This window comes from Symphalangus syndactylus, chromosome 10, assembly GCF_028878055.3.
Source record: "Symphalangus syndactylus isolate Jambi chromosome 10, NHGRI_mSymSyn1-v2.1_pri, whole genome shotgun sequence".
Lineage (NCBI taxonomy): Eukaryota > Metazoa > Chordata > Mammalia > Primates > Hylobatidae > Symphalangus > Symphalangus syndactylus.
Window position 1 is genome coordinate 22,127,041 of NC_072432.2, and position 24,672 is coordinate 22,151,712.

General features: G+C 42.1%; 1 protein-coding gene across 3 annotated transcripts in view; it reads right to left on the bottom strand.

The window, feature by feature from the left end:
- Window positions 1-24,672, bottom strand: part of RSU1 (Ras suppressor protein 1) — a 218,788-nt gene that overhangs the window by 151,572 nt on the left and 42,544 nt on the right. For all 3 annotated transcript variants that reach the window (XM_063610183.1, XM_055296670.2, XM_063610184.1), the window contains 4 exons: window positions 23,213-23,333; window positions 13,303-13,421; window positions 11,358-11,440; window positions 10,977-11,091 (listed from right to left, as the gene is read on the bottom strand). In XM_063610183.1, the coding sequence (XP_063466253.1) occupies window positions 10,977-11,091; window positions 11,358-11,440; window positions 13,303-13,421; window positions 23,213-23,333 (438 nt within the window). The remainder of the gene's footprint in view (window positions 1-10,976; window positions 11,092-11,357; window positions 11,441-13,302; window positions 13,422-23,212; window positions 23,334-24,672) is intronic.

A 24,672-nucleotide genomic window follows, 5' to 3' on the forward strand; every position in this document is an offset into this window, starting at 1 on the left:
ATGGGCCTTAAATATTCCTACAGAACATTAAAGAGCTCTAATTGACAAAGGCATACAATCCACTCTGTAATTTTGTAAGATCACCTTGACTACCGGGTGAAGAATGGATTGTAAAGGGAAGGTAGGAAGCAGGAAACCAGTTGGGAGGTTATTCTAGCAACCCAGGTGAGAGATGAGGGTGGCTTAAACCAATGTCTTGGGGAAGCTTACATTCTAGCAGCCATTTTGTAATGTTTAACTATTTGTTTAGCTGTTTCTTTCTTTCAAAGGTTTTCTTTATGAAAGTAAGGGTTATGTATGTTTCATTTAACCAGTGCTCCCCAAACTGAACTGATTACAGAAATACAATGTTTATGGGGTTGGAAGTCAGATTCTGATATGGTAAGATGGATTCAATAGGGGCTGTCCAAGGAGAAGAGCCGATATTTTTAAAACAGCAAATATAAAGGGCAACAGAGATAGTACTGGGCGTGTTAAAATCACTCTACATATGTTGAAAAAATAAGCATAAGCTTATTTACTAATATTAGAATGCTATCACCTAAAACTTCACAGGAGTATAAATGGTACAATTAGATGCTTTTGTGTAATAGGTAGTCAACTTATGGAATACTCAGTTGAAAATGTGAAGAATTCTGGAAAGGTCTAAATAAACATAAATATGAAACACTGATCCATGATGTCATGATAAGGCCTAGATTTCTGGTGTTGACAACATGAGGGACAATTGTCACCCACTTCACTCCTTTCAAACTCCCACTGCACTCTGAAAGAAACTCTCACACTCATACACGCATGCAACACCATTTGGGTCTGACTCAGTATAACCTTGCTTTTTTTTTCTTTTAACATAGGAACACTATAATATATAGGAGATGCCTCAAAGGGAGAGGCTACATAAATGTAAGATATTATATATGTATTGAGGTGATAACAACTGTATTTACAGACATGCCTCTGGAATTAAAAAAAATAATAAATTCAGAACGTTAGCACTGCCAGCATTTCTCCCAGGGCAAAACTACATTTAGCATCCTGTTAAATCAAAGGAAGTCCACTGCACACAGTGGCAGGCTTTTCCAGCTGGTGTTAACACAGACTGATGCACATGCTCAATACCGCTGAACCTGACGCTGGGCTGCCTGAAATTTATACTACAAAACGGAAACGTTTTATGTGTTGCAACTTCCCACCCCCTTAAAGGCAGTAACTCACCAGGCAGAAATATAATTCACTTAGCATTTTAAAAATCCACGCTGAAAACATTTTCCGGGGCTAAAGATTTCACTGAAATAGAATATATAAAATGGAACTTGTTCAAAAATATCATGTGGGAGACTTGACGGGAGTCATTTTTGATTATCAGCTAAGGCCAGGGGAATCAAAGGATATGGTATGATTTTTTGTGAAGTATGGCGAAAGAAATATTAATGCAGAAATAAAATGTAGGAGCATGCAATAAAATCCAAGTCAAAATTCGAAGTTGGGTACAAATATTCCATTCCCAACATTTTCTTTTTCAAATAAAATTAAGGCATATATTTGGAATCACAGCAATCTTTCATCTAATAATAAATTAGGCCTTTTTATTGGCTCAGTTTTGACACATTGATGGGTATATCATTGTGAGGAATGCTTATTTTTGAATTAGAAAGATCTGAACTAACAATTGGATTCCGTCTATAATAAGCCATGTCAATAATGTGGCCTTAGGCAAGTCACAAACTCCCTTGGTCCCATCATCTTTAAAAAGAGGCCGGAGACCTCTCCTTGCCTACATTATACAACTGAGATTAAGTGCATGAAACTCTTCTGCAATTTACGATATTCTGCATAAAAACTAAGATACGTCTGTAATTATATCTAGCTTAAAACTAATCTGAAAAATGTTAGTGATCAATTGACAAATTCAATCTTATTCATGGGTAAGTGGCACAGTTTACAATTCCATAAAGAACATCCTTGTCACTTACTGCTCTACCTATTAAGCTAGATCTTCTTTTCATAGTAATAGGATTTAGGCAAGAAAACCAATTCTGATAACAACATAAAGCTGCCTTGGGTTAGGGCAGGTAATTACCCAGAATCAAAAATCTAGTCTAAAAAAATTAAATTTTTTATTATGTATTTGGAGTCTGCTTATTCTAGACATAGTTAATAACCACACTACATCTTTTCTTAAGGAAATAGTTAAAAGATTTAGCCAGGTGGGTGGCTCATTCCTGTAATCCTAACATTTTGGGAAGACAAGGTGGAAGGATCGCCTGAGCTCAGGAGTTCGAGACCAGCCTGGGCAACATAGGGAGACTCAATCTCTGAAAAAGTTAAAAAATTAGCCAGGCATGGTGATGCATGCCTGTGGTCCCAGCTACTTGGAAGGCTGAGGTGCAACGATCACTTGGGCCCAGAAGGTCAAGGCTGTAGTGAGCCATGATCATGCCACTGCAAGCCAGTGTGGGTGACACACAGCAAGACTCTGTCTCAAAAAAGAAAGAAAGAAAGGAAGGAAGAAAGGAAGAAAGGAAGGAAGGAAGGAAGGAAGGAAGGAAGGAAGGAAGGAAGGAAGGAAGGAAGGGAGAAAGAAAGAAAGAAAGAAAGAAAGAAAGAAAGAAAGAAAGAAAGAAAGAAAGAAAGAAAGATTGATTTCATATGAGAGCTAAACTACTTTGTCCAACTCCAGAAGAGACTTCTTTTTCTACAATGCTTTCAATTTATAATAAAGATTTCGAAAGATGGATTTATATAGCATATTTTAAACATGAAATAAATTACTAATATGTAAACAAGTGACAAAAGCATTATAGTGTAGGCACACAACTGATACAACAAATGAAGCAATTGGTTCACCACAGTGGTTGTTATCATGAATTCTGGGAGAAGGAAAAAAAATCCCCAATGAAATAAGCGCTGTCACAAAAAGTAACGTTAAGACGGTGAGAAATTAAACGATTAGAAAATAATGTTGTCACTTGCAGAGAGGTAGTTTAAGATCTTAACATGGATAAAGAAGTGAGTCTGATCAGTTAGTGCAAGTACTACAAAGTACCCAACACTTACTAGGAACAAGTTAACAATCATATAAAGGATGTCAAAAAGAAAGAACTGAATGAATGAGTGAATGAGTGAATGAAACAACTAATGGTCCAACCAAAAAGCCAATCACAGAGCTCTCTACATAGAACAACCAGAACCTGCTCCCAGCCTCAATATAAAACTCCCAAGAAAGGCACAGACTTGGAAAATTGCTTGTAATTATAAAATTCTTAGGATGGGTGGACTGCAGGCCTACTCTTCTTGCTGTGTCTTTTGTCTACCCTGAGTACTGGCCATGCAGAATCGCTTCATCTGAGCTCCTCCCTCTTGCCCCTTCTTTTCCCTCGCTTTTCTCTTCTGACCCTTCCTATGTGCCTCAATTTTCACACAGGAGGATAATTCCCAGGCTTTCTTTTATCCACAGGATACATTGACCAATCCCACTGTGTGAGGTGAGACTTTGGCTTTGGATCTACTCTGTTGTTTCTTTCTCACTAAGCACTCAGTAACTAACTGCCTCTTCCCTGTCAAAAGGGTGGGGCTGGGGTGACCTCTCTGCTTAGACTGTTTTAGAAGAGCCCAGGTTTCAGAAAGCTGGCCTCTAAACAGTCAAAGTTTAATAGCATAAAAATCCACTGTGCCCGTATGTGTATGTGCGTGTGTGTGTTCATTTACCTAACATTCACTGAGCAGCTGTACGCATTCCTGAATCAAGGCTAAATTCTTTAAGCAGATTATCCTTTTAATCCTCACAAAGAAACCACGAGGTGGGAGCTGTTATTACCCTCATTTTACATGAGGTATAGAAGGGAGGTAAAATAACGTATCTGTTGTAGTCCGTTTTCACGCTACTGATAAAGACATACCCGAGACTGGGAAATTTACAAAAGAAAGAGGTTTAATTGGACTTACAGTTCCACGAGGCTGGGGAGGCCTCACAATCATGGTGGAAGGCAAGGAGAAGCAAGTCACAACTTACATGAATGGCAGGAGCCACAGAGAGAGCTTGTGTAGGAGACTCCCATTTTTAAAACCATGAGATCTTGTGAGACCCATTCACTAGCACAAGAACAGCACAGGACAGACCCGCCCCCATGATTCAATCATCTCCCACCAGGTCCCTCCCACAACACGTGGGAATTATGGGAGCTACAAGATGAGATTTGGGTGAGGACACAGAGCCAAATTATATCAATATCTGAAGGTCACAGAACAAGGCAGTGGGAGAGTGAGGTTTGAACCCAAGCCTAGTGATGGAGAGTCCAGCACTTAACCTCTATCCAAAAATGTTTTAAACCTCTGGATAAAATAAATGGGAACCAGTCGACAGAATGACAATACAGAAGAGAAGATAAACAAGACACTTATAATCAGGGACTTAATTGACCAAACAAAAGAATACTGGATTTTCTTCTTGCCTGCCTCAGTAAAGAAAGTTATTTTTCTTTAGCTTCTTAATGTCCACAGGAAAAGGATTAAGAGATATAACAGAAGAGATTTTTGACTGTACATCCACTCATTGTTAATTCTGTTTATTCTGGACAATATAATAGAGAGGAAATTCTAAATTCATAACATCCTTTACTCTCTGAAGGGTATTAATATTTGTTTCCACTCTTCACAAGTATGCTAGAAAATACTATGCTTCTCATAGTTTCTGTAGCAAAAAATGCTATCGATTGTGGGCAGATATTGTAGGGCACTAAGCTGGCTAGCCCCAGGTGTATGCAGCGTTACAGACATACATCCCATGGGCTGCTGGGATTGGTGCAAATAAGGTTTTGATGTCTATAGCACTTTGTTTTGTTGCATACCAAGCAGACCAATGTGATTTTTTTTCCTCTTCTCCAAAGGCAAAATTATTTGGGTAACAAATGCGGGAGAAGAGGTCCCATTATTGCCTAGAAGCCAAGAAACCAGAAACGATTCCAATTCAGAACAAGCAGCAGAAACCATGGAATGCTCAGGAAAGAGAATTATGCAAAACACAGAATCCAGATCTTCAGCTCACACAACAGCGGTCCCATCGGCAGGTGAGAAAATGCAGAAGTGGAACAGAAAACTGCTAACAAACCCCAGGTGACGCCACCAGCTCCCAAATCACCTTTCTTTTTTCCTGGGTCTGTTGACCTATTCTGAGGATTGGTCAAGGTATATATTGAGTTTCCTTTCTTCACTACCAATGCAGGATTTTTATCCTCTCTACTAATTAATTCTTTCAAGAAATAATATATAAAAGAACAAAAAAGGGGTGAAAGTTCAGTTAGCCACATGGCTGGCTGCTTTTTAGGAGACTGGATGCTGGCTGAAAATACTGGGCAAAAAGAGACTTCTGCATTCAGCCAGGCTCCGGAGGATATTTCAATTACGTGCATTCCACTGTCCTGCCCTGGCTGAGGTAACTGCATATGTCAGGAAGAAGAGAATAATCCCCCATCCCCCATCTGCCTCGTAAGAGAACCTCTTTTTCCTATGAAGCTAAAACATACCACACAGCTCCAGCAATGGGGAGCCATCTGTGGTGTCAACCGAGGTGGCCACAGTCCCTGACTGGCCATGGATGTCTGCCTGGCAGTCAGTCCGACCCATAAACATCCTCGATCCTTCTGGCTTCAGTGTTTAGGAACCACAGGGCTTCAGGCTCAATCTTTCACTCTCTGCAGTCACACACAAGGGATCTCATCCAATTTGTAGCCTTAAATGTATGCTGATAATGCCCCTAACTATGTATGCAGCCTAGATCTCTCTTCTGGACTCCAGATTCTTATACCCCATTGCCTTCTCAATGAGATACCCCGAAGGCATCTCAAATTTAAGATATCTGAAACTCAGCTCAGGATGACCTCCTCTCCTCAATCCCTCTCCTAATCTACTCTTCCTATAATCTTTCCCAGCCTTCCAGTTGCTTAGACCAAAATCTCACAGTTAACCTTAACTCTCTCATCCCTTATCTAAACTGTCACCAATTCCTGTTTTACCTTTGAAACAGATCCGGTATCCAACCATTACTTGTACCACTACCACTACCATTTGGATGAAGCCAGCACCTACTCCCACCAGGATTGCTGTGATAGTCTCCTATCTTTCGGACTCTCCACTTCCACCCTTGCCCTCTGCGCTCCAGCCTATTTTCAGCACAGCAGCCAAAGAACTCCTCTGAAAAACAGTCAGGGGCTGCACACCATGGCTCATGCCTGTAATCCCAGTGCTTCAGGAGGCTGAGGCAGGAGGATCACTCAAGCCCAGGAGTTTGAGACTAGCCTGGGCAATACAGCAAGACCCCATCTCCACAAAAAACTGAGAAAATCAGTGGGGCGTAGTGGTGCATGCCTGTAGTCCCAGCTACTTGGGAGGCTGAGGCAGGAGGATCGCTTGAGCCTGGGAGACAGAAGCTGCAGTGAGCTATGACTGCACCACTGCACTCCAGCCTGGGTGATCACATGAGACTCTGTGTCGAAATAAGAAAGTCAGATCATGCTATGCCTTTGCTCAAAACCCTTCAATGTCTTCCCATTTGTATCAGTTTCCTTTTGCTGCTCTAACAAATGACTACAAGCAGTGGCTTAAAATAATAGAAATCTAGTCTCTTACTGTTGTAGTGCACAAGTCCAAAAACTGGATTTTATGGAGCTAAAATTGAGGTGCCAATAAGGCTGCATTCCTTCTGGAGGCTTCGGGGTTGCAGGGGGGAAATCCAGCTGCATGCCTTTCCAGTTTCTGGAGGCTGCCTGTATTTCTCGGCTTGTGGCCCCTTCCACAAGTGACTCCAGCCTCTTGCTCCTGTCACCACGTCTTCTACTACCTCTGACCCTCCTTCCTCCCTCTTACGAGGCCCCTTGTGATTATACTGGGCTCACCTGGGCAATCCAGGATAATCTCCCCATCTCAAGACTCTAAAGCCCATAAGCAAAGTCACTTTCCCTATATAAGGTAACAAATTCTCACATTCTGGTGATTAGGACGGAAGCATCTATGGGAGTGCCCATTTCACATGGAGTAAAAGCCCAAGTTCTGACAATGTCCTACTAGTTCCCATGTGAACCAGACCCCATTTCCTGTCTAAGCTCATTGCTTACAACTCTCTCCCCTTTACTCACTCTGTTCCAGCCACACTGGCCTTGCTCTTCCTCAACACAAGCCCACCCAGGACCTTTGCACTTACCATTCTCTCCGTCAGGAGACCTCCCTCCTGCATTTAAGTCTCTGCATAAAGGGCACCACCCTATGAGTGAGGGTTTGTCTGATTACCCCTTCCCTAGCTGGGCACTCCCTTCCATGCTCCATTTTTTTCCCAGAGCTCTTTATACCACATATCTGTCATTCATATTCTCTCTCTCTTTCTTCTGTCCTCTCCCACTAGAACATCATCAATAACGCAGGTTCTGTCTCTTGTCCTAATCCCTAGCAAATACCAGGGGCTCAACAAACAGCTGTTGAATAAGTGACTCTTACTTTACCGGAAAAGGCAAGTTCCTTGGACTCAAAGATCTGCCCTCAAATAGGAACTTAACCCGAATGAATAAATGAATGAATGGGTACACGAGACTCAACTTACATCTCATTTTTTATAGGTATATAGACTAATATGAAAGCAAGTGCTTTACTACTTAAGAACCAGACATAACAGTTTAAATAGCTTATTCAAAGATACACAGTAAAGGTAAAGTAATACAATCACATATTAAACCTCCAGCCAAGCCCCTGACTTTATTTTGCTGTGTCCCTGCACGTTCTCAGACCTGACAAATCAGAACTCGCCTGGATACTCTTGCTTGGCTGAAATACCAGTACCAAAAAGGTTACAAGTCAATAAACTCTGGATTTATTATGAAAGGAAATTTCACAGAAATCTCGAAAGCATTTATCTCCTGTATTCAGATATGTAAAAAATATATAGGGAGAGATCATCATCCACACTTTAAAACACCCCCAGAAGCAAACCTGCAGCATGAGCTTCATGTGCATCATCAGTGCCCAGCACTGCCCATCAGCCAGCCCGCAGCAGCATCCAGATGGTCACCTCTGGTGTTGGGGACACAAAGAAACCAAAGACCATCCCATCCTGGGGCATGTTTACTGAGGGGAAAGAGACACGGGGACAATGCAACTGGCTTGGAAAGGGCCAGCGATTTGTCTCGCAGAGGCCATCTCAGCTGCATTTTGCAAAGTGTTATGCTAGCCTTGCTCACATGCCGGCAAAGCCCACGCCAACTCACCATCCAGCAACATCTCTCCGCCTGCCTTTTCGGGAGAGTGTGCTGGGGTTGTGTTTTGTTCAAACTTGGAAACTGCATTTCTAGGAATCCTCTTACCAGCATATGGGTGGCAAAGAGGACCTCACCGTGATCAGGAAGCTGGACCCAGAGGAGGGACTGCCAGGTTCAAATCTCACCTGAGTCACTAGCTGTGTCCCCACAGACTTGTCACCAACCAACCCTCTCTACGCCTCAACGTCCTCACCTCTAAAAAGTCTGCTTATAATTCTTACGATAATTATAAGTGATACTGCAGGAAAAAACTTACACTGCCTTGCAATTCCAGGCCTTAATAGATACTACCTATTATTATAATAGCTGTTACTATATTAGTATTATATTAATCTTGACTTTTTTTAAAAAAAATCATTCAAAAATAAATAGTACATTTGTCTCCATCTTGAGTTTTGCTTGTGACAGTGACTTCTAAAGGTTTATCACTTACTTACAACTAAGTGTTTGTCTATAATCAGGAAAAACTGCTATCAGGCAAATGTTAAGATTAAGCTTTCCTAATTACGGCTGGCAAAAATAAAGTCATTTAAAGCCTTCCCCATCAATTCTACACCTGAATAAAAATATACATGATTTGTTAATGGAAAGCCTTACAGAAATGTTGAACAAATATGACCTCATGCAGTATTTAAATAAGATGAGCAAAATGAGTAAGAATTTAAAATATATACATAGGCATGCGTAGGTTCAACTAGACATTTTTGTGGCAAATTACTGTCTGATAAAATAATTGTTTAATATCCTACGTTGCCTCACTGCTTGAAAAATGAAATAAGATCAAATGACATCAAAATACACATTTATTTTTCCGTTCCTACTAACCACGCTAACCAAGGATACATGTCAGAGGCATTAAGTGAGCTTTATACCAAGTTACGCAAGAATTCACCTCACACATGGAGATTCTGATTTAGTAGGTTGGGGAGGGAGCAAGTTTTTGAGTTCTGCAGAAGCTCCCCAGCTATTACTAATGCTAACATCTGTGGTTATTAACCACTGTACAAGATCTCTCTTTTTTTTTTTCCCCCTTTCAACAGGGTCTTGTTCTGTCACCCAGCCAGGAGTGCAGTGGCACGATCACGGCTCACTGCAGCATTGACCTCCCAGGCTCAAGTAATCCTCTCACCTCAGCCTCCCGAGTAGCTGGGACTACAGGCATGCACCACTATGTCCAGCTAATTTTTTGTACTTTTTGTAGAGACGGGGTTTCACCACGTTGCACAGGCTGGTCTCAAACTCCTGGGCTCAAGCTATCTGCCTGCTTCGGCCTCCCAAAGTGCTGGGATTACAAGTGTGAGCCACCATGCCTGGCCCAAGATCTCTCCTTTAACAAGAAGTTTTTTGCCTTGAAAATGTTTGCAAAAAGCGTTTCTTGATTCTGTCACCCTGCTCCCAAAGCAACACTGGACTACTTGCAACTCAGTAAAGAGAAGCGTTGAGTTGCTCCTCAGCCCTTAAAAAAACATTAAATAATCCTCTGGTCTTTTAGCACTAACAAGAGAGCTAACGGAAATGGGAAGAGAGGAGGCGGGACTTCCCAGCTGGTCCACGAAATCACGTGACTGCCTTCCGTTTAGACTAATATGGCTGCCTACAGAACTCTAGGTGCTGATAGGTGTGCTGTGTCTCAGCCTTCCTATGCGTAACCATTAGCCACATAAGCCTCCTCATAACCTTCCTAACATCCTGTCATCCAAGGTCCTTGCTTCATTAATTCATTCAGTCAGTGTTTTCTGCGCACCTACTATACCCCAGGGAACAAATGCAAAAATGTCCCTGCCCTCCTGGTGCTTGCATTCTAATTTCTAACAAAAGGCCTCTTCAAACCGCCAGACTTGTTTAAAGAACTGCTTCCTCAATATGTTTCTTAAAAATGATGGTATTTTGGAGTAGAAAAGTAAATAATCGCAGTTTGAGAAAACGATGTGGTTCAAAGGATTGAAGAAATCAGAGGCTATGGGGGGTCTGCACAAGAAAAGTAAGGGAACTTGTGAACCTTTTGCAGTGGAACGAAGCAGTAACAATTACTGGCTTGGAGGTTATTTCTGGAGGGGGACATAAACCCACTCTGAAAATAGGAACGACCTGGCAGAGAAATAGGATTAGGATTCAGCAGCCAGGAGTAGGATCCATTCCCAACAAGAACATATTTAACAATTCCTACTAAAGATGGGATCAGAAGAGAGGCAAATTCACGACCCACAGAGGTATTAACATGTTCAAGTAGCCGTAACAACTACTTTAATTATTTGGTAAACGTTTTTCCAGGTCAATAAAAATTTCAGCGGTTAAAAAGTAAGAGTGATACTTAAAGTTATTAATAACCAACCAAGACCCAGAAAGCTTACCCAGCTAGTCAATGAGGAGCCACGGATAAGGCTCTTACTACTAATCCCGTGCTTTTTCCACTACATCACGCAGGGAGCTGAGCGGGGTCACCTTTCATCAGCAGTTTCTAAGACACGGGACACTACAGCTGCAGAACACAGGATTGGGGAAGGTCAAACCTACAACAGCTAACTCTGGTCAATGACAAATGGTTCTCCAATGATCAGAACTGGGTGCCTAGGTGGAGAGTAGTTGCCAAGAGGAGACAGGTTGTTCAGAATTGCTACATTAGGATAATTGTTATTCATGAAACCCAGAACTAAGTTCATTCATCAGCAACCTTACCTAGTTCTGGGGGCAGAACGGTGAGGCGGTTCCCCTGAATGTGGAGCTCTTTAAGCTGGGTAAGCTCCCCGATTTCCTTAGGCAGCGATATCAGGTCGTTATCCCTAAGGCTGAGCTAAACAGAAGAAAACAAGGAGTTGTCAACATATTTACACATTAAAAGGTGCTCCACAGAAACTCTCATCCTCTCTGTCCTCTCTTCTACTAAAGCTCAGTCCTTTCCATTATTTACAAGTGCCGGCGGATAATCAAGAAACACTATCAGGAGTAGTGGTTTATTCCCACAAAACAAACCTTACTCCTGCTCAAATTGACTTGATTCTACCCCTACAAGGCTGCAGCAGTGAATTGATTTTCTAAGAATTTAGATAAATTACTTACTATCTGCAACTTTGTGAGCTTCCCAATATCTGGCGGCAGGATTTCAAAATCGTTGTCACTTAGATAGAGTGCACGCAGGGTGGCTGCAAATTAAACAGCAATATATAAACAGGGTGGCATGGAACCCAACCATTTGAGGTCTGATCAATACGAGGGAGTCAGCTTTGATTAATAACCCTGGCTTGGTGAAAAGCCTTTGACATACCTAGGGCTCCCAATAATAACAAGCAGGTCAAACTTAGATTTACTGGCTTATTGTGTAGCTGGTGTGTCCAGGAAAACATCTATATCCAAGAGGAATGACGCAATTAACAACTGTGGGTGCCAGCATTTTGGCGCACAGAGTTTCAGCACATTTTCAGAAAAGATTGCTATTTTTCTCATAGATTACTTTTGATTCACATGTATTTCTCCATTTGCATCCAAAGTAAAACAAAGAACACTACTGTGCCACTTTTATGGATACCTAGGGAAAAGGGTTCTTTCAAGAGAATACAAGTCTGTTAAAATAGACCTTTTCCTATGTAAATAGCACTGTGGTACAAATTAATGAAAGGCTTTCTGGTGATGGAGGCTATAACCACAGCTCCTCAGTTCCATAATCTGACTAATTATTATTACTTGTTTCTACAGCCTTAAGGACAAAAGTAAATGAAGACAAAGAGGCTAAAATAATGACAAGTTAACAGAGTAAATCCTAACTTAAGAATATCAGTAGTCAGAAATTTGTTCATAATTATTACACAATGATAATACGATTCCAATCTAATGAAGGCTAAAATTCTAAAGCATCTGTTTATCCTCAACCAAAAAAGCTGAGTATAATTAGATACATGTTTTGTTTACCAGTATTTATTTTTTAGAGACAGAGTTTCGCTCTGTCACCTAGGCTGGAGTGCAGTGGGTCACTGCAGCCTCAAACTCCTGGCCTCAAGCACTCTTTCCACCTCAGCCTCCCAAGTAGCTAAGATCACAGGCTCATGCTACTATGCCTGGCTACTTTTTAAATTTTTATTTCTAGAGACAGGGTCTCTCTATGTTGCCCAGGCTGGTCTTAAACTCCTAGCCTCAACTGATCTTTGTAGCTGAGACTCCCGAGAAGTGCATGTTAATATAACATGATAAAAACAGTTGCTCCACTGCCCAAGAAAATATTTCATAGTTGGTTTCATGTGCTTGAGAAAGTCACAGAGAGGTAATGCACATAAGGTAAAAAATAAAATTTTAGAGACCAGCTCTGAAAATTCAGATTTGCTGAATGCCATACAAGTTACTGTTTGAAGAAATAGAACACTCACTTAAGGGAAGCAAACCTTGTCCAAAAGAGTGCATGAGTTCCCAGAAGAAATCATTTTTTAATTTTCAAAAGCATCTCCAGCAAGAAATTTGTTTGCATATGAAAGAATAAAGTGTGTTCACCTGTGGCCAATAATTTCTTAATGCCTGTGTACTGGATAAATAGGTCAATAAGAGTACTTTTTAAAAGGCTGAAAATAAGAATCCTGGCTGGAAAATTTAAAAATTCTGTTAGTGGTTTATTAATAAATATTTTTTATAAAGAATTGACTGGAATATCCTGAGCAAATATCCTACAAAGAATTAATAGCAACATAGGAAGATACTTTTTTTTTTTTTTTGGCATGCTATTTAAAAAGAAAGTCAAGTCTCTTAGCTAAATGTGAGGCTTGATCTCATTTAGGTATATAATCTCTCTCAGAATGTTAATATGACATTACTAAGTCCACTTCAGCCCAATGGTGTCACACAACGATATATCAAATGCACATACTGCTGAGCTATGAAGGAATATTCAAAAGGAGTCTCTAAAGAAAAAATCATCTCTGTCCAATAATTTCTCTTGGAGTTTGGGTCCTGGCAAATAAATTTCCCTCTCAGAACGCAAAGTACAAGGTTGAGGAGATTTATAGAATTGAAAGTTTCTTACTCAGGTAGAAGAAGTTTCCAGGAAGAGAATTTTCACTCAAGTTGTTGTAAGTCAAGTCCAGAACCTCAAGAGCTGGCAGGGAGCCGAAGCCTCGTGGCAAAGTGTTCAGCCTGTTCATGCTGTTGCAGGGGGACAAAAATCTATGTCATGACACCAAAGACACGTTCATACAGATACCGAGGGCACCTCTGTTTCAGAGGCTGAAAGTGTAAGACAGTGCCATGATCCTAGAGTCACTGTATACTTTATTTTTATTATTTTTTTTTTGAGACAGGGTCTTGCTCTGTTGCCTAGGTTGTAGTGCAGCGGCACGACCTCAGCTCACTGCAGCCTCAACCTCCCCAGGCTCAAGAGATCCTTCCACTTCAGACTCCCAAGTAACTGGGACCACAGGTGCACACCACCACGCCCTGCTAACATTTGTATTTTTTGCAGAGATGGGGTTTTGCCATGTTGCTCAGGCTGGTCTCAAACTCCTGAGCTCAAGCCTCAGCTAGGCCTCTCACCTAGGCCTCCCAGAATGCTGGGATTACAGGCGTGAGCCCCCATGCCCATCCTATTTTTTTTTTAATTAAAAAAGCATTTAATATTTACAATGACAAAGATTGTACATACTTATGGTGTACAACATGATACTTCTGATATATGAATAATCCATCGTGGAATGGCTTAAATCACACTATTTAACATATGCACTGCCTCACATGCTTGTCATTATTTTTGTCTTTTGTGGTGAGACTGCTTAAAATTCACTCTTAGCAACTTTCAAGTATACCACATATTGTTATTAACTGCAGTCACCATGACGTACAATCCATCTCTGGAACTTATTTCTCCTAACTAAAATTTCATGTCCTTTGGCTAACATCTCTGCAATTCCCCTCTCCCTCCAGCCTGTGGTAACCATTTTATTCCGTTTCAGTGAAGTTCACTTTTTTACATTCCACACGTAAGTGAGAAGGTGTGGTATGTTGTCCTATTTAGACTAATAATTTCAGTCAGACAGCTTATATGTTTTTGAAACACTTGAAAATTTCTTAGTTGTTATTTTCCTCCAACGGTGAAACTTAATCACTGCTTTACACAAAAACTCAAACCATTACAAAATATCTTTCCTTGTAAAGAACACCTTCCTTATGAACGTAGCGATAATATCTCAAAATATACACATGAAGCTTTGTAGTTTTCAGACTTTTGCTTGATTTCATTCCATTTATTCCTTTTTGGAGGGAAAATCATGTTTTTGTTAGACAACTGCTAACACTGAAAATTATCTTCAATTAGAATGATGACGGCCAGGGGCTGGAGGGAGGGGGAACTGAGAGGTGCTGTTTAATGGGCATAGGATTCAGGTTCGCAAGATGAGAAAATGCTGGGGATTGCCTGAACAACACTGTGAATACACTTAACGCCACTGAACTGTCTACTACAAACACGGTACATTTTGTGTGCATTTTATCACAACCTAAAAAATTTTTAAATCATACAATTGACCCTTGAGCAACATGGGTTTGAACTGCCTGGGTCCAATGACACATGGATATTTTTTTCTTCTGCCTCTGCCCCCTCTGAGACAGCAAAACCAACCCTCCTCTTCCTCCTCAGCCCACCCAACATGAAGAGGATGAAGACCTTTAAGATGATCCACTTTCACTTAAAGCACAGTAAATGCACTTTCTTTTCCTTATGACTTTCTTAATAACATTTTCTTTTCTCTAGCTTCCTTTATTGTAAGAATGCACAATAGAATACATATAACACACAAAATATGTGTTCATCAACTATTTCTAGTTTTGATAAGGCTTCTGCTCAACTGTAGGCTATTAGGAATTAAGATTTCACGGAGTCAAAAGCAATGTGTGGATTGTGGATTTTTGACTGCATGCATCACTGTGTGGCTCCATCAACCCATGTGTTAATCAAGGGTCAATTATGTGTGAGTGTGTGTGGGGTGTGTGTTGTGTGTGTTTGTATGTGGTATTGTGTGTGGTGTTATGTGTATGTGTATCTGGGTGTTTCGTGTGGTGTGTGAGCGGCATGGTGTGTGAAGGGCGCGTTGGGGGGCTGTGTGTGTGGTGTGTGGGGGGTATGGGTGTGGTGTGGTGCCTGTATAGGGTGTGTTTGGGGGTGTGGTGGTGTGTGTGTACACAGTGTGTGTGTGGTGTGGTGTGTGTGCAGGTGTGTTTGTACACGGTATGTGTGTGTGGTATGGTGTGGGTGTGGGTGTGTGAGGGTGTGCATGTGTCTGTGTGTGTGCGTGTCTCCAATGAAGTCTAAGGGAATTTTTTTCTACACTATCTTTTATCCTTTCTTCAAGCCCCTTATTTTTCTTATTGCAGTTCCCTTTGAGCATACTTAAAAGCCAATTTTTTTAAAAAACTTTAATAAAAGTTGACAGATATTGAAAGGTGGAAGGGACTGTGACAATAAAAATCATTCTAGCCATCGATCCTTCTCAGAACACATCCAGCTCCGCCCAGCCCTACGAAGTGGGCCTCACCAGAAACAGCTGACAGCAGAGGGGGCAACCAAAAGGGAAACGCGGGTTCCCCTGTCAGGCAGAAAACGTCCCAGACAGACTACACCCAGCAAAACTACCTCCATGACTATCTACTGCCACGACAGCAAGAACAAACATTCTCCATCAAGTCACAATTTTTGAAGCACATTATGGCAAGTACTTCGCTTGTTCACTAAAACTACCTTGTAATACAGGCAAGATGGAGCTTGTCATTAACGCTGAGATGAAAAAACAGCGTAAGAGAGGGTAAGGAGAAAAGACTTCAGAAGTGACTGATGAAGGTGACATGTGTCTGGAAGCACCCCATACCACACAGAGGCCAAAGCTGCTCCAGACCCTTGGGCTCTGGTGCAAGGATTCTGAGAAAAACTGCTAGCCAAAGAGAGGATGGCAGAGAAGCACATACTAGGTGCTTCTGTATTTAAACGCTGCTTTAAGTTATGTTTTTGAAAACTGCTGATTCCTTAACATTTTTCTCTGCAAATAAATACACTTTTGCAATATTAGGTAGAGGAAGTCCATGGTTAGACAGGCTTACAGGGAAGAGGCATCTCACCTGAGACAGCTCCCACTCAATCTCCAGCCCAGAGCAAGCCTGGAGCACCTCCACCTCCACCTCCTGGTGGCAAGAATCTACTTAATTGCAGGTTCCTTTTTCCTTTGAGTGAAAACCAATACCCACAACATGTAAGGAACACAGCAGAGTCCCATGTGTAGCTGACAGCAGTAAGTAACAGCAGTAGGCACACCACCCTGGCAGGCAGAAAGGAAGCCGTTAAACAAATGCTGAAACTTCAGAAGAACTGCTAGCAACAGCCCCAGCTACAAAGTGGGCTAGGAACCGCAGAGACTTCTGGCCACCTCTCCGGACGCCAGCCCAGGTGCATGGTGACCTGGTGGCATCTGTCTCTGCAGAATGAAGGATGGAACATGCTGGCTGTCCCCCCTCCCCACAGCAGGTGCTAACATCCACCTCCATCCATCCACATTTCGACACGTAGGAATTCCGTGCTCAGGGCCCCGCTCTGACACTGCTAGCAATCAAGGTTTCCATGAGAGGCTACAGCGGGCGTAGGAAAAGTATGGAGCTTTAAGGTAGGAGACAGCTAGGTGAGGAGACCGGCTCCAGCACTTGCTAGCTGCGTGACCTTCACCAAGTTACTCAGCTTCTCTGAGACCCAGTTTCCTCAACTATAAAATGAGGCTGACAACACCTTCAGGGCAGGATCACTGACAGGATAAGAGAGAAAATATGTGAAGCACCCAACACCCAATCCATGGCTCACACATGGCTTCTCAGGGAATGAGAGGTGTTGCTAGAATTATTTTCCAAAAGCTTTGAGAGAAAATTTTGATTCAGCCCTAAGCGAGCAAGCTCACCTCATGACAAGCCACTCTGGATAGTCCCAACTATCAAGTGTGGTTTTCTATTTGGGCCACACTTGCTTAATCTCAGGTGACTTCAGGTGTTTAAACATACAGCTTCGCAGGGCTCAGCTATGCCAAGTGGTATCAATTATTTTGTTTCCATGGGAAGATTTTTCAAGTGCATGTTGGAAGTGGGCAAATGCCTGCATATGATGGAGAAATTGATAAAACTAGGGGGTTTCAGGCTATTTCAGCATCTTTTTTTCCTTTTCTTCTAAAGCCCCAGAAAGGTCTGTACTAATGCCCCCTTTTCAGAGCAGTTTCTTCTCTGCAGGTTGTCCTGAGCACCTCCAGCTTCAATGAAACCTTCTTATCTAAAGGCACTAATTTTTCTCACCTCCACAGTGACCTACTCACACTTATCAAAAGTAAAAATTAAAAAAAAAATCCAGGCTGAGCCCAGTGGCTCATGTCTGTAATTCCAGCACTTTGGAAGGCCAACACAGGCAGACTGCTTGAGCTTAGGAGCTTGAGACCAGCCTGAGCAACATGGCAAAAATCCGTCTATACAAAAAAAAAAAAAAGCCCTACAAAAAGTAGCCAGGTGTGGTGATGCGTACCTGTGGTCCCAGCTACTCAGGAGGCTGATGTGGGAGGATCACTTGAGCCCAGGAAGCATAGGTTGCAGTGAGCGGAGATCATGCCACTGCACTCCGGCCTGGGTGACAGAGTGAGACCTTGCCTCAAAAAATAAATAAATAAATAATCCAAATCCATAAATACCCAACATGGGACTTAACAAAAACTTCTATGTGTTTATGAGACAAGCTCTAGCAACAAACGAGGTCAAACGTTATTCCCGAATAGTTGGGCACGGTGGTCCTGCCGTGAAGTTACCCTAGAAATAATCACCAGCATGGATAATTGTTGAAGCCATATCAACCTATGTGGCTTCACATTTTTTGGAAAATAACTCCATGAAATAAAACGCATTTAAAGAATTGAGAACAGAACTAAACTTTCTTTTATTTATTCAGGTGGCCTAAAATTCTCTCATGTCTTACAATCATCAGAATAAACTGTAAATACTGTAAACACTTTGAAAGCAAATTCTGATGGAGGGTGCCTTTTGGGTCACACATACAAGTGGCTTCCCATCTCCACTTTGTGATCTCCTCTGTGTATGTTTTTCACCCTAGCTCCTTAGAATAAGGAGTCCTCCCTATAACTTGACTCACTGTGTGAGTATAATTCTTCATGCCATTTGAGGACAGAGTATCCTTTAGTGAAACCTATCTTAGCTCCTTTCTCAAAGAACTGGGAGTTTTGTTCAAACTTTGACAACTCTGTCTATGTAGCTATGTAATTAAATACAAAAAGCTTTACACAATCAATACAGCACCGACAGCCAAAAATGCAAACAACTCCAAAGAGAACAAGAAGGCAACTAAGATGCATTCGTTGAAAAAGAAAAGTTTAGGGCCGGGCGCAGTGGCTCACGCCTGTAATCCCAAGATTTTGGGAGGCCGAGGCAGGCGGATCACCTGAGGTCAGGAGTTCCAGACCAGCCTGACCAACATGGTGAAACGCCGTCTCTACTAAAAATACAAAAGTAGCTGGGTGTGGGTGGGTGCGCTTGTAATCCCAGCTACTCGGGAGGCTGAAGCAGGAGAATTGTTTGAACCCAGGAGGTGGAGGTTGTAGTGAGCTGAGATCCTGCCATTGCACTGGAGCCTGGGCAAAAAGAGCGACACTCCAACTCAAAAAAAGAAAAAAAAGAAAAAAAAAGAAAAGAAAAAAAAGAAAAGTGTACGACTCTGTCCTCTGCTGCCTCAAACCAAAATATTAGTAAAGTCAAAAAAGAACAAAATCTGAGCTTACTATCTTCTTCCCAAACCTGTCTCCATCTGTTATATTTTTCAGCTGCCCAACACAGAAATGTAGGTATCATTCCATGCCATCAGTTACTGTCAACGTTACCGCCTGTATATTTTTCATATAAAATCCCCCCCCTCTGCCTCCCCTGTCACTGTCCTAGTTCACATGGGACATGAAACTCGTGTTCTTACTGGTCTCCTAACCTCTAGTTTACCTCCCTCCACCCTCTTCTCCATACTCTTTCATAGGGAAATCTGATCATATCTCCTATCTGCTACTCTGCTATGCAAATTTCTCAATGGTCAGTATAAAATTGGAGCTCATTTGTTTATTTTTTTATTTTTTTATTTTTATTTTTTTTTGAGACGGAGTCTCGCTGTCGCCCAGGCTGGAGTGCAGTGGCGCGATCTCAGCTCACTGCAGGCTCCGCCCCCTGGGGTTCACACCATTCTCCTGCCTCAGCCTCCCGAGTAGCTGGGTCTACAGGCGCCCGCCACCTAGCCCGGCTAATTTTTTGTATTTTTAGTAGAGACGGGGTTTCACCGTGTTAGCCAGGATGCTCTCGATCTTCTGACCTTGTGATCCACCCGCCTTGGCCTCCCAAAGTGCTGGGATTACAGGCGTGAGCCACCGCGCCCGGCCTATTTATTTATTTATTTTTGAGATGGAGTCTCACTCTGTCACCTAGGCTGGAGTGCAGTGGTGCAATCTCAGTTCAATGAAACCTCTGCCTCCTGGGTTCAAACGATTCTCCTGCCTCAGCCTCCCAGGTAGAGTAGCTGCGATCACAGGCAAGTGCCACCACACTTAATTTTTGTATTTTTAGTAGAGACGAGGTTTCACCATGTTGACCAGGCTGTTCTCCAACTCCTGGCCTCAGATGACCTGCCAGCCACAGCCTCTCAAAGTTCTGGGACTGCAGGTGTGAGCCACCATGGCCGAGAGGAGCTGGTTTATTTAGCAGAGAGCGCTTTTCTTAGCACTTTTTACTCCCTGTCATTATTATAAACATTTATTTGGTTATAGTTGGTTTCCCCAACTGTAATGGAAGCTCCATCAGGGCTGGATGGCCAGTAGCTAGAACAATGCCTGGTACACGGTGGGGAACTTGGTAAATCCTCATTCGCTGAACAGCAGACATCCAGGTGCCCTGTCTAGCCTGACCTCTGACCTTACAGCCGCCTGCCTCGCACTTTATACTCAACAGTGCCAAAAACTGACAATTCCTAGGCCCCAGGCAGGCAGTGCTGTGAGCGTTTAAATATGTCATTCTCAGCCGGGCACGGTGGCTCATGCCTGTAATGCCAGCACTTTGGGAGGCCGACGCGGGCGGATCATGAGGTCAGGAGAGAAAGACCATCCTGGCTAACACAGCAAAACCCCATCTCTACTAAAACTGTAAAAATTAGCTGGGTGTGGTGGTGGGCGCCTGTAGTCCCAGCTACTTGGGAGGCTGAGGCAGGAGAATCTCTTGAATTCAGGAGGCGGAGCTTGCAGTGAGCCAAGATTGTGCCACCGCACTCCAGCCTTGACGACAGAGTGAGACTCTGTCTCAAAAACAAAACAAAAAACAAGAGTGCCATTCACTCCATCTGAGACGCCTTCCTTCAACTTGTAAGTCTGAGAAATTCTCATGCATCAAGTCTCAGCTCCTGCGCTACCTGCTGTGTTCGTGCTCCTGGGAATCTCACCTGTGGACTAAAGTGCTCCCCGTCCTGCTGTTCCCCCTGCTGGTCCACAACCGCCAGCACACCTGTGACCTCACTGGTCTGTTCCTGTTTATAACCAGCCTTGCCCCAATAGGTAAGGTCAGGGACCATGACCTTCACGTTGGCTCCCCGGTACTAGGAAGATTCCTGACATAGAATAGTCACTTACATAGTCATGGAATCAACGAAAACGTAAAGAAGACAATTATGATGATAACAATAGCTAACTAATACTAGGTACTGCTCAGTATGTGCCAAGCACTGTTCCTAGTGATTAAGATTTTATATATATATAATATATTTTTTATATAAATATATATTTATAATATTTATATATAAAATATTATATATATTATATATAATGTGTATATATATTTCATTTAATAAATGAACAAATTAACAGTAAGAATATACATGTATATGTAGTTTTAGCTTCTTTCCCACATACAAATTAAAGATCAGGATAGAATAGCCTGTAAAACCAAGATATAAATGGAGAATCTTTTCATTTCTGCTTTGCCAGATGGGTATACAGGCTCCAAATTTGTAGGGAGAAAAAAAAAAAAAAAAAAAACCATCTCATCTCAAGTGATGTTTCTCCCTCCTTTTAACTTCACTTTCCCTCAGACATAAGCATAAAGGCTGCCCATGGATCTTACAAAGTTGGTCCCTAAGCCCAAGTGAACTTCAAAATAATGTGTCTGTCCAAACTCCTTGTGGAAAGAATAAACTCAAAATCACTCCCTGAATGAGGTTTTTTTCATAACTGCTCCCTACTAAATTGGCAAATACGGCCAGACACAGTAATCCCAGCACTTTGGGAGGCCGAGGCAGGCGGATCATGAGGTCAAGAGATTGAGACCATCCTGGCCAACATGGTGAAACCCCATCTCTACTGAAAATACAAATATTAGCTTGTCATGGTGGCGTGCGCCTGTAGTCCCAGCTACTTGGGAGGCTGAGGCAGGAGAATCGCTTGAACCCAGGAGGCGGAGGCTGCAGCTAGCCGAGATAGCCTGGCGACAAAGCGAGACTCTGTCTCAAAAAAAAAAAAAAAAAAAAAAAAACCTGGCAAATACCTGGCCAGCATCTATTGCCACTCCACGTCAACCACTAACTTAACCAGAGCATTTAGTGGCTACAATTTAACGAATATATGACTTTGCACAGAGACTGAAGCATGAGTGGGCAGTTTCATCTGATAGCTGCGCCAATGAAGATGGAATTCTGATGCCGAAGTTCCGGTTGGGGTCTACGGATGTATTTGTCTGTTCTCTCATTGCTATACAGGAATGCCTGAGGCTGGGTAACTTACAAGAAGAGAGGTTTAACTGACTCATGGTTCTACCGGCTGTATAGGAAGCATGGCAGCAGCTGCTTGTGGGGAAGTCTCAGGGAGCTTTTACTCATGGTGGAAGGCAATGCAGGAGCATGTGTATTACATGGCAGGAGCAAGAGAGCACGAGTGGGGAGGTGCTACACACTTTTAAACAACCAGCTCTCACAGTAACTCACTCACTATCATAAGGATAGTACCAAGAGGGGATGGTGCTAAACCATTCAGGAGAGGTCTGCCCGCGTGATCTAATCACCTCCCACCAGGCCCCACCTCCAATACTGGGGATTACAATTCCACATGAGATTTGGTGGGGACGCAGACCCAAACCATAACAATGGAGTCTGATGGAGCCTTTAGACCCAGAACCATCTTCCCAGCTTGGCTGCTAACCCCAGGGGTGACCAGGAGCCAGGCCCTTGGCCCCTTTGAAAAGGCTGGGCTTCCTCTGTATACAATGAAAGCACTAAAACCTGCCTTCCCTACCTCACAAATGTTGAGAGGGTCAAGTGCTGCAAAGCAATACACAAAAACAGGTTATCGTTATAATTATTTACTGCTCCCTGGTTCTGCAACCTCAGCTGAATCAAAACTCCTCTCTTCACCTTTGCATAAAGAAAGACAGAGGATTGTCACCTCTCAGCTAAAGAGAAGAATTGCATAAACGAATGAAGCATCATTAGGGAAAATATTCTTCCCTCCATGGCACGAAGGTGCTTTGTAAACTATTCCAATTTAACACAGAGAGAAAAAAAAATTAGCCATATTACCACTTGTCTGCCAGTTCATGCTATGCAAATAAGTCCCTTCTCGGTCAACAGAACTGAGATAAAATTTTACTGGACACAAAATACAGTAAAAATTTAACTTCCTTATTGCGCCAACAATTAGCTTCTCAATTAGCTCTCAAATATTCACTAATGTAGGCCACCGAAAGAATATATTAAAACAATAAAAATTTTTTAAGACCCAAAACATAAAAAGAAATTAGAAATCCATTTCTGTGCAATAATATAGAAGGAATCCCTCCCCTGGCCCTACCCGGCACGCCCCTTCCACTCTCTTCCTCTCCATCCTTTCCCCTCTACTGATACTCACCCAAGGTTCAGGTGTTTGAGTTTTTGAAGGCTACTGATCTGTGTGGGCAGCTCCTCGATCTGGTTATTAAAAAAGTTAAGCACTTCCAAATTCTTCAGTTCTGCGATGTTTGGTGGCACCGCTATGGAAACAAAAATGCTGAGTGTGAATCAGGGAATGGAACTCCTAGCAAGGGATGGCAGCGACACATTTTGTTTTTCTTTCAAAGCAAAGAAAGATATAACTTCAAAAGGACCATTGAATTCACCTACCAGTCTTATTTTTTACACGTTTTTCATAAGCAGTCGCTCACTTCTGAGTGGCCGCTTAAATACTTCTTTATATATGGTTAGCTAAGTGCTCGGCATAGTTTGTTTCAGATGGACAATGAGGGGGGAAACAGGGCAAAAATGCACAAAAGAGAACTTCTGTACCATAAACTGCCAATAAAAATGAATACTATGAAGCATATATACTTATGGTTGTCATATACGATCTTCTAAGTGCAACTATTTTTTCTTTTGGTTTTGTTGCATTGCCATCAGAAGAAGAAATGCTTCTTCGTATATGGTTAGCTAAGTGCTTGGCATAGTTTGTTTCAGATGGACAATGTGGGGGAAACAGAGGAAAAACGCACAAAAGAGAATTTCTGTACCATAAACAGCCTATAAAAATGAGTATTATGAAGCATATATACTTATGGTTGTCATATATGATCTTAAAAGTGAAACTGTTTTTTTTTTTCTTTTTTCTTTTGGTTTTCTTGCATTGCCACCAGAAGAAAGATGGCGACCTCCAAATCCCTTCCAGGGTGATGTGCATTGAAGCTGTTTAAATAACCCAGTATCTGAAGAGCTGTCCTCTTAACATTGCATTAATAACAATATAAGCTCAATTTTAAATGATGAAATATTTGACCTCCCTAGTTTCTGATTTTGGCCTCTGGAGTAATTTATCTTGATCAATAACACACACACACATACACATACATACACATACACACACAAAGCTTACATCAGATTAGCAACAGATCAATACACTGTTAGTATATAGAAATATAAAAAGTCAACTCAGTAGCATGCTATGAATACTAGTATTCAGATCAAAGGTGAAAATCAACCACTGGGGACCTGAAAGATTCCTCCTTCCCTAGCATATATACACTTGAAAATACAAATGTAAAAGCCAAAGGCATCTTTATCTCAAAAGCACAAACTGTGAATTGGCAGCGGCAGGAGTTTCCATAGACTGTAATTCATCTATCCCATTTGCTATTCAGTCTTTCTACAAACATTTCTATGGGTGATAAGCTTGGCCATAGTTCACATAAACTCCGATACCAAGACTATCCAGGTAACTAAGAACATGAACAGGGGCGTGGAACCCAGCCCGAGAAAGTGTGATGTCTCTTATCAGTCAGGTGTACTTCCCATCCCATCTGCTTCCTCCAGGGGTGCCCCAGGAAGCTGGGAGACCAACCT